Source organism: Ambystoma mexicanum, chromosome 4q (assembly GCF_040938575.1).
Source record: "Ambystoma mexicanum isolate Mex_15411 chromosome 4q, UKY_AmexF1_1, whole genome shotgun sequence".
In the NCBI taxonomy this organism is placed as follows: Eukaryota; Metazoa; Chordata; class Amphibia; order Caudata; family Ambystomatidae; genus Ambystoma; species Ambystoma mexicanum.
The window spans coordinates 724,546,213-724,559,033 of NC_090928.1; the positions used below are offsets into that span (position 1 = coordinate 724,546,213).

Here is a 12,821-nt window from a genome sequence, read left to right on the forward strand (position 1 = left end):
TGAAATCCCAAAGCCTATTAATTTCAGATTGAACGCATGGTTTTCTCAATCATTTGTATATTTCTGGAGGCCATGGCTTGCACAACTGTTTGCAAAAGCCTTGCACATTACATGTATTAGTTCCAGCGCTGGTTTTCTTTGAGAAGCCAATTCAATGACAAATGCCTACTTTCTGAGTAACCTTTTGCTGCCCCAGCCTTCCCTGTTTCCCCTTGAATTATAAATAAATAAAAACATGACTTTTATACTGCCATGCTTTCTTGGTAGCCATCTTGTTTGTAGTCTTTTATGTGGAAAGAAACTTTGCATGAACAGAGCCAAGCCTTTATTGTAACAAAAAACAAGCCATTAAAACCTCGGACTTTGTAAGAACGTCATTAATGTTGCTAGTGGTGGGATGTACCGTATGGTAATGGCCCTGACCCCACATTAAAGACCATTGCTGTGCTCAGAACTATTAACTTGGGCTGTGGCCCGCTGCCATCCGCTATTGTCCACTACTCATGGCATTACTGCCTAATTAAAAGGACTTCATATACCAAATTGGAGCCAACATCTTCTCTTATAAGTTGAATTTAAACATTCGCAATTTGATTTTTTGCTGCTTAATAAAGTAAATAAATACATGAAACATGTCCATTAACATGTAGCTCAGTTGTGTTTAAAAGTGTACTTTATTATCACTTAAGAAAATAATCAGCATAGAACCTTTTCCTGTAACTTTTTTCTCATTACACTGATTTTTGCTTGTTTGGACATACTGTGGAGAAATTAGGACTTCCTGTTACACCACATCCTTTTTATGCGTTCTAAATATTTTAAACAGCGTTTCTACTTTTATTGTAACCATTTTTTAAGTGAAGTGTATTACAGTCCCTGACGAAAGGGCCATACATCAGCACATCAATGCATCATTGATGTGCTGCTGTATGGCACTTTCATCAGGTTACCATAGGCATTTTCATATTCTACTAAAGACAAACTCTATTCATTCCACACTGTCATCCCTTTGTCCTGACCAGAACAACTCGATCGTGTTGAAGAAGGCATGAACCATATCAACCAGGACATGAAGGAGGCCGAGAAAAATTTAAAAGATTTAGGGAAATGCTGTGGTCTTTTCATATGTCCTTGTAACAAGTAGGTACTGGGTGCTGCCGACTCTGCTCTGTGGTGTCCAATGTTTGTCACAGTCAATGTCTGAAGTTTGTCTTTCTTCTTTGTCCTTCTCCATCTGCTTCAATCTGTGGCGATACAATGCTTGTGTTTAATCAGATACAATGCTTGTGTTTAATCAGAACAACTGGAGCGCATCGAAGAGGGGATGGACAATATCAATAAGGACATGAAAGAAGCAGAAAAGAATTTGACGGACCTAGGAAAATTCTGTGGTCTTTGTGCCTGTCCATGTAACAAGTAGGTGCTGCCTGCCTGCCTGAATCTTTGAGCACCCAAGGCCACCATCCAAGCCTTGTGAGGCTCATCCCAACACATTGGCAGGATGTGCATGCGGCATGCAGAGAGATCAATACTTGCTCCAATACACATTCATTTCATAGCATAAACTAACCGTCTGGAAACAGATTCATTAAAATCAGGCATACTGGCAAACAAATGCACAGCGAAGGCATGCCTATGACTCAGCATTTGAACATTTTTCATAGTGTTTATCCTGAACCGTAAATGTTCTATGTTATTTTAGACATTAAATATATCACTGCGTTGAGCATTAATGCTTGTCCAGTTGATTCCCCAATTTTCGATTGCATGTCCGTGTTTAAAAAGTTATTGATTTTGAGGATAGCTCAGGGGCAACTTGCTCGCCTTGGAATGAAGATGACACAGAGTAACACAGGTTCGATCCCCGGGTCTGTGCTTAGAAACCTCTGGGTATTAAGCATGCTATAAATAACCAATCATATCATATCATGACGTCCAATGAAAAAATGTATCCTTTGTAAATAAGCATAACGATAAAAATAGTATAACATCCTATTTGTCTCTTAACTGCGCCAAATAGTGTCACTAGAGGTGGCTTTGTTTATACTACACCCTATTCTTGGATCATTTTAGAAATGTATAGAAGGTCAATTCACCCACAACAAGGGCCCCAACACTCTAGTAGAAATGTGGAAATTTAAAGATTGCACATACAAGCAAATCATAGAAATGATTTTGTTCTCATGCAGTAGTTATTGCAAATCATTTAGAAAGCCACTCAAATTGACATCATGTAAATTGTAGATGCTGTCAACTTTATTTTGTATTAACATTTTAAATAACTAAAATGTAGTTCTTAATTTGTTTTGGGGGCTGATTTTGTTTAATTGCAATGCATATATTCTTAGCATTTTAATTCTGAAGATACCCATCGAAACCTATTGGAAATATCAGCTAAAAAATTGCAATAATGTGCATATAAGCATCATCATATAGATCTTCTGATTTAAAAATAAATATGACAGCCAGTTTCGCATTCCATGACTTTAAATTCAGGAGCAACTGTGGAGCTAATGGAAACATTTGCTACTTGAGTACAACAATTGCATGAATGGCGATGGGTCAAGACATTCAAATCTCACAGCTGGGGAAACAATCTCAGCAACCCTAATATAGTATGCTGACATATTTGGGAGTAATCTGGAAATACATACTTGTCTACAACATGTAGACTCTCCGGACACTGCAACAAAACAGCTAGTATTCAGCAGTAAATGTTCATATTCTCCCAAAGACCCTTGTACAGTGAAAGTCTATACAATCCTTCTATCCTAGGGATTGCTTCATTGTGCAATGACGCCAGTAAGCATGCATTGCCGCATGGCACACTTTACAAAGTCTTTCATCAAGCAGAGCTTGCCTCTCTTTGAAAGAATCCAAATGTAAGCACCGAGGACTTAGCCATCTTTTATCGCTAAGACAGTGGACAAACAGGTATTTTCCCAGATGCGTAATTCCATGAAAATCACCATGGCATACATCCTCTGCAAATACAAATAGATAAGGGGGGCACTGTCTCCTTTATCCTACTGGATCTCTTGGTGGCGTTTGAAACTGTAAGCCATGACACACTCCTGCATAGGCTGCAACAAAAAGAGATACAAAGTGTGGCTTTTGAGCAGTGTCGCTCTATCATGGTTGCCTGCTTGCATTCGCAAATGATTCCTCCCTACTTTCCTCCCTTCTACTTGAGTGCTGTATTCCCCAGGGATCGGCTCTATCCCTGTTAATTCTTAATGTATGTATTGTACCCCAATCCAGACCATTTGATCCTATGAGTTCAGTTTTTACAACTACACAGATGACACCCAAATTCAGATGCAATTTCAGGGTTCTTCCCATTCAGAAGCACCCCCACATTGTGTACAACATGTTGATCAATGGATGACCCAGAACTTAATAAAGCTGAACCCTAACAAAGATGATCTTATAGTTGTTTAAAGTTATTGGTAATCATTCCAAGAACCGAATGCCAGATATTTGGCTTAACACACTGCGCCCATGTCTACTCCCAAAAAGCAAAGACATTAATTATTGATGTGATTCTAGACAGTAAACAACGGATCACAAAAATTGTTCAAACTTGTTGGTTCATCTACATACTATGAAGTCCTTTTAAATATCAAGACAACCCACAAATCCTCACTGAAGTGTCAGCTCTGTTTGTTTTCTATCTGGACTAATCCAATGGGATGGGTTTTGTTGGGTCTTTCATACTATGAAATAGCAAGATTGAAAATTCAGTCAGCTGCAATAAAAATGGCTCTTAAACAACCATAGCATGCCTCGATCACTGGAGCACTGGACACCCTTCATTGGTTGCCCATAAGAAAACAATCTACTTTCTAAGTCATGTGACTAATCCATAAATCCATGTACAGGAAGATCTCTGCTTTCATAATCAATCGATGCAAGTAGTATATATCAATCAAATCTCTAATATAGGTTTCTTGATGTTCCAAAGTCTTGACTGTTTTGCTTGGGTGGGAGAACCCTCTCACACCTAGGGGCAAATATTTGGAATGCCTTCCCACCTCAACTAGGAACCAATTTATCTTAGCTGACTTCCAGAAAACACTGAAGACATTAATGCACAAAAAGACACCTTCCAGTTCTTTGTCCTTGGAGTCGTAAATCTTAGCAACCTGCCACGGTTGGGTGAATTCTGCATCCTAAAAATACATTATTTAAAATATAACCTAACACATGCTCTGACCTGGATATCATTATGTAACCCAGATGTGGTCATTTGCTAGAATTTCCATCCATCACCTTGCCACTAATAATTTGATTCAAGTGTTCTTAAAATCTATCACAAACTTTGGGAGCATTTAAGATTAAGAATGTCTGAAAATCCCACTGCACACAACAACTGCCAGTGCAGGCATGCCTGAATTTTAATACTCTGTATGACAATGCAGTCAACAGCACTTCTTTTTCAGTTGGGAAAGAAATTCCTGAACCGCATTGCAATTCTTACTCAAGTGTACACGTGCCCATAGGAGGTCCCTTGTAGTCTGTACTTAGCTCATTCTGAAGACTATTGCTGATAGTGCAAGATGAGCCATTGTGGCATTCCTGTTTAGAGCCACTGTTTTGTTTTCCTGCCTTTAGTTCAGCGGTAGGCAACCTGTGGTCGTCCAGGTGTTTGTCCACAACTCAAATGATCCCTCGCTATTGACAATGCTCGTTAGGCTGTAGGCCAAAACACCTGGTGGGACGCAGTTTGGCCTGTAGTTGGAGCATGAAGATGGTCCACAGAGTGACAATCCCTTTTTACAATAGACTGCTAGTTTGTCTTGTTTTTTATCCTGCATTCATCACACTATGCCCCATGGAATTAGTTGACAAGAGTGTGTACATCAACTCTCAACGTATGGTCACAGCTCATGGACAGATCTGTTTGGGATTGAAAATGAGAACACCCTTATCTTATTCAGCCAAAACAGTTCTTTTGCCTTATAATTTAACACTAGGACCCAGCTTTATGGATTTGAAGCTCAAACTACTACACTACAGTTGTCTTGTTACTTTATTAACAAGTACAAAAATGTCTCTAAACAGTGCATGTCTGTGACGATACTTGGCAGTTGTGTTGCATGTGTGTCTGCTAGCTTGTTCTGTGTTTTGTGTGAAAATATAAAAATGTCAATGGAATAAACTGCATGATTTCAATGTTTTCCGAAAAAATATTATTACTGTGCAAGTGAGCTTGCCACTCATACTTTTTCTTTTTAAATGAACCGCTTTGAGGTTCTGGCCACAAAATTATTGTGACTTTTCAGCTCACAGTATAATTGATACACGAAATTGCATGCATTGCTTTGCCAGAGGATGGGGAATGTGAATTCCAGGTTTTAATTTCAATGTCTGTTTTATTGTTAACACTCTTTGCACACAGGCTTAAATCAGGTGATAAAAAGGCCTGGGGAAATAATCAAGATGGCGTCATAGCCAGCCAGCCCGCCCATATTGTTGACGAGCGTGAGCGCATGAACCTCACTGGTGGCTTTATCCGAAGGTGAGTCTTTTCTTGCTATCTAACGTCAGTGTACTTTACTAGAACCTGCATGTACCACTTGCATCCCTCCAAGTGTTGCTGCTTTGTTGAAAAATCAAAAACAACGAGTATGGGAGTATGGGATGAATGAGTGCAAGAGCGGGTCTCTGGTGGTCGCCAAGCCAGCATGATAAGAAAAAGGATTTCAGATACGTTCAATTTTATCATAATTTGTATAATAATGGAACTAATAGCATACCACCGTGACAGGGGAAAGAAGCCTGTGAATTTTGCTACTTTATACAAAACCATTTTGAGAACATTTCCTGAGGTACAGGAAACTTGCCTGGGAGCTGAGGCAGGAAGCAACAATGTGCCGATAAGCCCTTTTTCCAAAACATATTGAAGTTGATGCAACGTGTTAGCCTGTGAAGGGGTTGAAGTGTGTCAGGTGAAATGTATGTTTTCTTTTTTTTCCCTTTTGTCTTATGACCACCATATGATTAAGAGGTCTCTGGGACTTTGAAAGCTTATGGAACTGCAATCTTAGAACAATATTTTGTTAGTGCAATAAAAGGTATCAAAACTTGAATTTTGCTTGTGGATATTCTGAGAAACTAGTTCAATTTGGCTATTTGGTGGTTGGATGATTCCCACTTTAGTTGGATTTGTTGCAATGTCATTCGCCTCTCTAAGTGTTCACACTGTTGTAACACCATAAAGAACATCTGTCTGCACATTATGTCTGGAGGAGTGGAGGCTTAGCTAGTGCATTGAGAAATCAGGTCACTTTCAGCATGAATGGTTATTCAAGGGAAGACTATCCCCACAGATGCAGATTCTGTTCCACCCACATTTTGCGCATTATATTTCCCAAAAAGCAAGCTTTCCCATACGTGGCCTGTTAGGCAATAGCAAATACACCAATTGCGAATGGCTGCTCTGGTGGCGTGATGGCAAAGGCAACTACTACAGGGATGGTGCTGAGGTTGGGTTGAAACATTGTGTCTCAATTCCTCCAGCGAGGTGTAGGAATGAGGGATAAGCGAGCAGAGTCATAGGAAGGAATGAGCATGGCCTTGCCGGAGACGGTAGTTTGTGGGGCTGTCGGGGGGGGGGGTGAGAGAAGATGGAGGGAGCTCATGGTGATTGCAGGTATTGCAGGGGTGTCCCCCACATTATAGAAGAGTGTGGATGGGAACAAGTGCAATAATTATGTTTTTCTGCAACACCAAAGCAAGACCTGCGAAACCAGGCTTCAGCAAAACTGTCCACTGTCAAAGCATCACAGATCCACAGATTCTGCAGTCTCCTTCAGTGTTTTTGAGGATGTCTTCAAGGGGAACATTAATAATGGGTCCCAATGTATTCCTATAAATATCAGTAACTAACAATTCTGAGATTGTTCTAGCTATGTTATTCAGGGGTAGAAGGGATGGTTTGGTTTCCTCCCTTTAAACTAGGGGTGTACTGAACTTCGGCTTTGAGTAAGACTCTGGTCGAATTTCGGCTGAAAATCAGTTATTCGGCTTTGGCCGAATGTTCCTGGAAAACTTACTCAAAGCTGAGGTTAAAAATAAAAAAGTCTTTTTTTAAAGTCCTCTTTCTATGATTAGCAATCTTCTCTCAGTGTGAGAGATGATAGCCAATCCTAGAAAGTAGGACAGTGGGAAGGCAGCAGTAGCCAGTAAGCTGCTAGCTTACTGGCTGCTGCAAGCTGCACAAGGAAAAATACTGCAAAGCACTGGGACAGTGCACCGAGGCTGAGACCGGAAGAAGACTGCCGAAGATAATGCCCGAGGAAAGACAGACGTTGAGGCAGAATCAGGTAAGTGTAGCTTGTATGTTCTCCGTTTTTTTAGCTTCTCAGCCCACTTAGGTCTCCCCGAAACAAAAGCTTGGTCAGTGCTTCCAATCTCCTGGCCCTGGCTCCTGTGCTGGCCGTTCTTCCTGCCCCAGGTTTTCTGGCTGGCAGTGCTTCTCTGCATCACAGCCTCTAGCCTTACAAAGATGTATCCCATCAAAACCTGTGTCTTCATTTAGAGCCTGTGGATAGCCTCTGGTGCTGAACCGTCTCGAATCATACGCCCCAGCTGTTGTGGGTCCGTGGGTCTCAGAAGTCTTAATAGCCGGCGCAGGCAAAGGCCCACCTTCAGCTACACTCCTGTAACCCATTTCTCACTGGCAGCGTATGTGGCACCCACAGTGCTGGTGTCTACTGGGCTGAAGGTTTGTGCTTTTCCGTGGTGAGTGCTTGCGGGATCCCATCTGTGACGGGATTCCATGGTATGAAAGTGTATGCTGCACAGTTCATCCTGCAGGGATGCAGTGCCAAGCTCACTCTTCAGCAGTCCTGGAACTTGAAAGTCCTGTCTCTGACTTCTGTACATGCCGTCCTGACATCTTTGCTCCTAAATGCCCCCCCCCACAGCAGTGCTGATCCAATGTGAGGTGCGGAGCTGCGTTTCCATGTGCAGTGCTTGCATCTCTCTTACAGAGTGTCTGCATGGCTCTGAGGAGGTGGTCTGGGTCACTATGTCATCTCTGGCATCCGTTAAGATGACGGTGTGGTAGACAAATGCACTGCCTCAGCTGTTAATGGCCGCAGTATATTGGCTAGACTAGTGGGCTGCATGTTCTTTGCCCATAGGCTCTGCCACAGTATGCAGCCCATATGTGCACCATCAGGATTACAGAGGGTGGTGATATTTAGGCCAAGTGGTGCACACCCCTTTGGATCTGGTGTGTAGTACTGGGGACTGCCTGAGCAACGGGTTATGGCCGGACACTCCACTTGCTTTGGCTCTGCACATACTCTCTCTTCTTGGCTTGCGAACAATGAGAATGACATGATACTGGCCACCAAACCTGGTGTCTTTCAAGGCAAAACCCAAGGCGGTGTCCAGTTAAAGGATCGAATGTAAAAGGATTGAATGTAAAAGGACACAATAGGGCCGAAAACAAAAGGATCAATTTTTTTTTTTTGTAGTCTATATTTTTTTTTTGGTTTTCGTATAGTTAAAAAAAGTTTTTTTTACCACAAAAACAGGGGTTGGGGGACCCCCCCCCCAAAAAAAGAAAAATGTACACATTTTTTTTTTCGATCCTTTTGTTTTTGATCCTTTTGAATTGATCCTTTTACCATTTGATCCTTTTTTTCGATCCTTTGACCTACAACCACCCAAGGCCCATCTGTAAAACGATATTCACAGTAAATTGAAACAGTGCAATTACAGACCCCATTCACCCAAGCCAGAAACAATGCGTGCAAGAAGACACCACTTAAAGCAAACACCACCCTTCCAAGAAGCACATGTTTTTTTCTGGCGACCTCTTTTATTGTCTTCCATTTGTTGTCCGAGTTTGCTTTAAAAACACAACTTAAATTGTGTGACACACCGCATGCTGTCCCTGTGTGCCTTATGGCATCTCATGTACTATCCTTCTTTGCTTCTCTTGCTTTCATCACTACCCTTGCTTCGTTCCCTTGGTTCCTACTCTCGCTTCCTCCGCTACCCACACTTCCTTTCCTTGCTACCCTGGCTTCTCTTTCCTTGACACCCTGGGTAGCTTTCCTCACCACCCTTGCTTGCTTGCTTTCCTTGCTGCTACACCTGCTTTCTTTCCTTGCTACACCTGCTTGCATTTCACAGTGAAGACCCCTTAGGTGCATTTCTAGCCCTATTTGAGAGATGGGTTACAAATGCCAGTGTCACCACGGGCAGACTGGCCTGTAGGGCTTGGTACACTGGGCCTCTTGTGTGGTATTTCCACATTTTCCCATAGGAAAAGGGTTAGGCCTGCAGAAAATGTGTAATATGGGGCCACTTTTAAAATAATTTCCAGGGCCTCTTTTGGTTCCCAGTCCACCTCCGAGTTTGACAGCAGCATTTCAAACCTCTGCTCTTACACACAAAAAAATACACAACAGCAGCAAAAATGGTCTATACAGACCAAGGGTAATGTGTTTCTGTTTTTACACATTTACATGGGCATCAATGTGAATTTAGGATGCAAATTGAAATGTGTAGAAATGCCTGCTTATTTGTGCAAATGCTCAGATGGGGTTGAAAAGGGCATCGGAATGTGTGCATCCATGATGCGTGCATTCACATGTTCTTTACTGTTTTGCGAAGCAGTATTTCTCATGTGCTGGAAAATGTATTTAGAAAACCAACTATTCGGCTCACTATTCTGCTTCGACCGAATACTTTAATTAACTATTCGGTATTCGGCCGAATATCAATTTCACTATTCGGTACACCCCTACTTTGAACCAATATTGACTTATTATTTTTTTTTCCTAATGGAAAGCTCATATTCGTATAAGTGGGACACATGTACCAGATCAATCCCTATTCTGTGGGAAGCTTATGCTGATAGCTGACAGGATTGTCAATATTGATCAACATAACTGCTTCTATAATACTGACTGCTCGGTAGCCAGCAGTTCAGAGTAACTAAACTGTAGAGAAGCAGATGTACACATCATTCATAGAGGCCACCCCCTCACCTCGTCATATTGGAAGAGCAGCAAGAAAGCACTGTGTATGACACCTGGTATCGTCCCAACATAGCATGGAAGATATGAAAGACGTTATGCGCTCAGACAACCGTACTGAATGTACCCTCAAACTGAAGTGGTAGAAGAAAGTCTGCAGACACCACTGAACATAGAATAACTATATGTAGTCTGACAGGGGCAAAGTGATGTCATAAAGAGAAGAGACAATGGCTCACTGAAACAATATAAGAATAATTAAAGAATGAAGATGTGACTGAAGTAACAAAGTGAACATACATGTAAACGTGAAGAAATCATATACGCTGAGAAGATAAATGAGAACAGATGCAGTAGATGTATATACGCTGAAACACAAGGTAGAAATAACATATAAAAGCTTGCTAAACATAGGAAATATAACATATAAAGCAGCCATGTTGAGAAAATGCAGGTCGTGTTTTGTATAATAGTAAGCTGAAAGCCCCAGGTAGAGAGACCAAAGCTGCAGTGCTAATAGGCGCTGGAATTGCAGAACCATGCAAGAACAAAGAATATTTGTTCGGCTCAAGATCAAGGATGCCACAGCAAGAAGCAACTGCAAGGTACACAAGAAGTCGAAGAAGATAAGCCATGTACGTAGGACATATTTCTCTTAAATTAGACAAAGATGTAAACATTTGCGAGTGCCAAGCATTGGACAATCAAGGATGCAGAAAGCACACGCAAGACGGAGCAACCACGTCTCTAGAGGCAAAGAAGAATAATAACACCCAGTATAATTGAGAATCAAATAGCCCTAAATAGGAGGACAGAATGGACAAATCGTGGTCTCCTCACACGTGGTGCAAGACCAGAAAACAAGGCCTATTCATAACACTTCAGACGAAGATAGCAATGTAACTTCAATCCCTAAAAAGTTCAGAAGAAGAGAACAGTCAGCAAGGTCAACTACAAAGAAGAGGCCTTGGCTTAGGATCTAACTGATGAGAGATGGTAGGCTAATTGTCCAAGAAGGCAGTTATCTGACGTTGTTCTCCGCACCTGGATTTAGGTTTGCTTACGTGCTGCTAATGAGCTGAATGTCCAAGGTTGGAGTGCCAAGCAATCAAGATGGCCTATGTGATGATGGATTATACATTGTTGCAGAAGTCAATCCGCTGCTATTATTCTGTGTTAGACGAAGTTAGAGGCTTACTCGAGAAGGGGCAGCAAATGAGGTTACTAACATCTAAATAAACTATATGTACTTATGTTCCCTTAACCAATCCCTCCGCTCAATAGGTTTTCACTATTTGCCACGTAGGATAATGTCATAGCTGACACATATTGAGGTAACTGAAATGTATTTGAGAGTGTGTAAACTATGACTTGTTATGCATGCCAGATTTCCCTACTTTATTGAACTGATAATAAAGTAGTACTTTGCCATATTCTTTGAGTCTGTTCAATTATTTGGGCCTGGAATCAGTTATTATGATAATCCCGTCCAGCACTTGGTACGCTCCAGGTGCTACTGCACAAAACAACCTAAAGACACACATTTTAATATTGGGCAATTAATATCTTCTGTGATCACAGTAGTTTGCTCAATGATTTGACAGACCTGAATATAGTATGCTCAAACCCCATACACATTCTAATGGTCTTTTACACCTGAGCCCTAAAACGACCTCCTCAAGTTTATGGTGATATTTAGGCATATATACAATGTACATGTAGAATGTACAGGTTTCATGATGCTGAGTGCCCACACGATGATAAAAGTTAAATGAAATGGACACCCCAAAAGGTTTTTATTTTTGTCCTAAATGAGGAGTCATCTGAGATTCATTAATGTATTCACCAAATGTTGCCATTACCATCTCATCCCTCTTATTCATTATTTTACCGTGTAGATTTGATGTTCCTTGCACCTGAGGCTTTTATTTTTTCCCTCTCTCCTGTGGGATATGATATCATGCTCTCCCAACCGCAGATGCAGTGAGGGAAACGTTTATCCTGATACAGGACATTTTCTTGTGAAAGTGATTGTAGCTGTGTCCCCTGACCACATTGCAGAGGTTCCTCTACCCTAAGGCTTGAAACATTTGGTGTCTCTTGTGAAATGTTTCTTCGGAGCTGGTGTGTTGGTGGGTTAGTATGACTTGAAGCCCATTTTCCTCTTTTCTGTCCTGTTTGTCTCCAGTTATGGTGTTTACATGGTCTAACGTAGTTTGTTCTCTAAAAGGAATATTCAATATATTGCTTCCTTCTAATTACCATCTGCTTAGTTTTGTGCTTTGGTCCTTGTTGATGGCTATTATCAAGTTGAGAGAGTTGCTTCTTGTACCTGTATTGCCTGGCCTGTATAGCTGTTTGAAAGCTGATTTCATAATGGTGTGTGTTCACGTGACTCGAGCATGGTCTAGTCAGCAACAGCCCAGTTTTTAGGCCGTCTGCTGAGGTGTTGGAGGGATTTCCTATAGCCCTCTGGGTGCATGGTTATTTGATATGATATTATAGTTTATGTATATAGCGCCTATACACAATGTGTTTCATTTCCATTTGTGGCCTGTGGTAAAATGGTTCTATGACCTCCTCCACTTTATTGAGACACCTCTAGTTGGGCCCTACAAGGGTTGGTTGACTCCTCTGGGTTTTACATGTTTCAGAGAAACATCTTTATGAAAGGTGGTTTGCTTCAATGCATGTGTGTTTCAACCAGGGTGGCATTTCTGAGGCATTCTGCATCTCTGAGGAGGTGTACTATCACTCATGTGGTTGTCTCTTTGAACAAGGCCCTTGGTCAAATGAAATTGTAGTGATTATCAAGGGGAG

The 12,821-nt window shown here is 41.4% G+C and overlaps 1 protein-coding gene across 4 annotated transcripts in view; it reads left to right on the forward strand.

The window, feature by feature from the left end:
• LOC138467966 (synaptosomal-associated protein 25-like) overlaps positions 1–12,821 on the forward strand; it is a 752,318-nt gene that overhangs the window by 599,462 nt on the left and 140,035 nt on the right. For 3 of the 4 annotated variants that reach the window (XM_069608316.1, XM_069608315.1, XM_069608317.1), the window contains 2 exons: positions 1,299–1,416; positions 5,402–5,521. In XM_069608316.1, the coding sequence (XP_069464417.1) occupies positions 1,299–1,416; positions 5,402–5,521 (238 nt within the window). Of the gene's footprint in view, positions 1–1,022; positions 1,141–1,298; positions 1,417–5,401; positions 5,522–12,821 lie in introns of all 4 variants that reach the window. The other variant, XM_069608318.1, reaches the window with a different exon arrangement.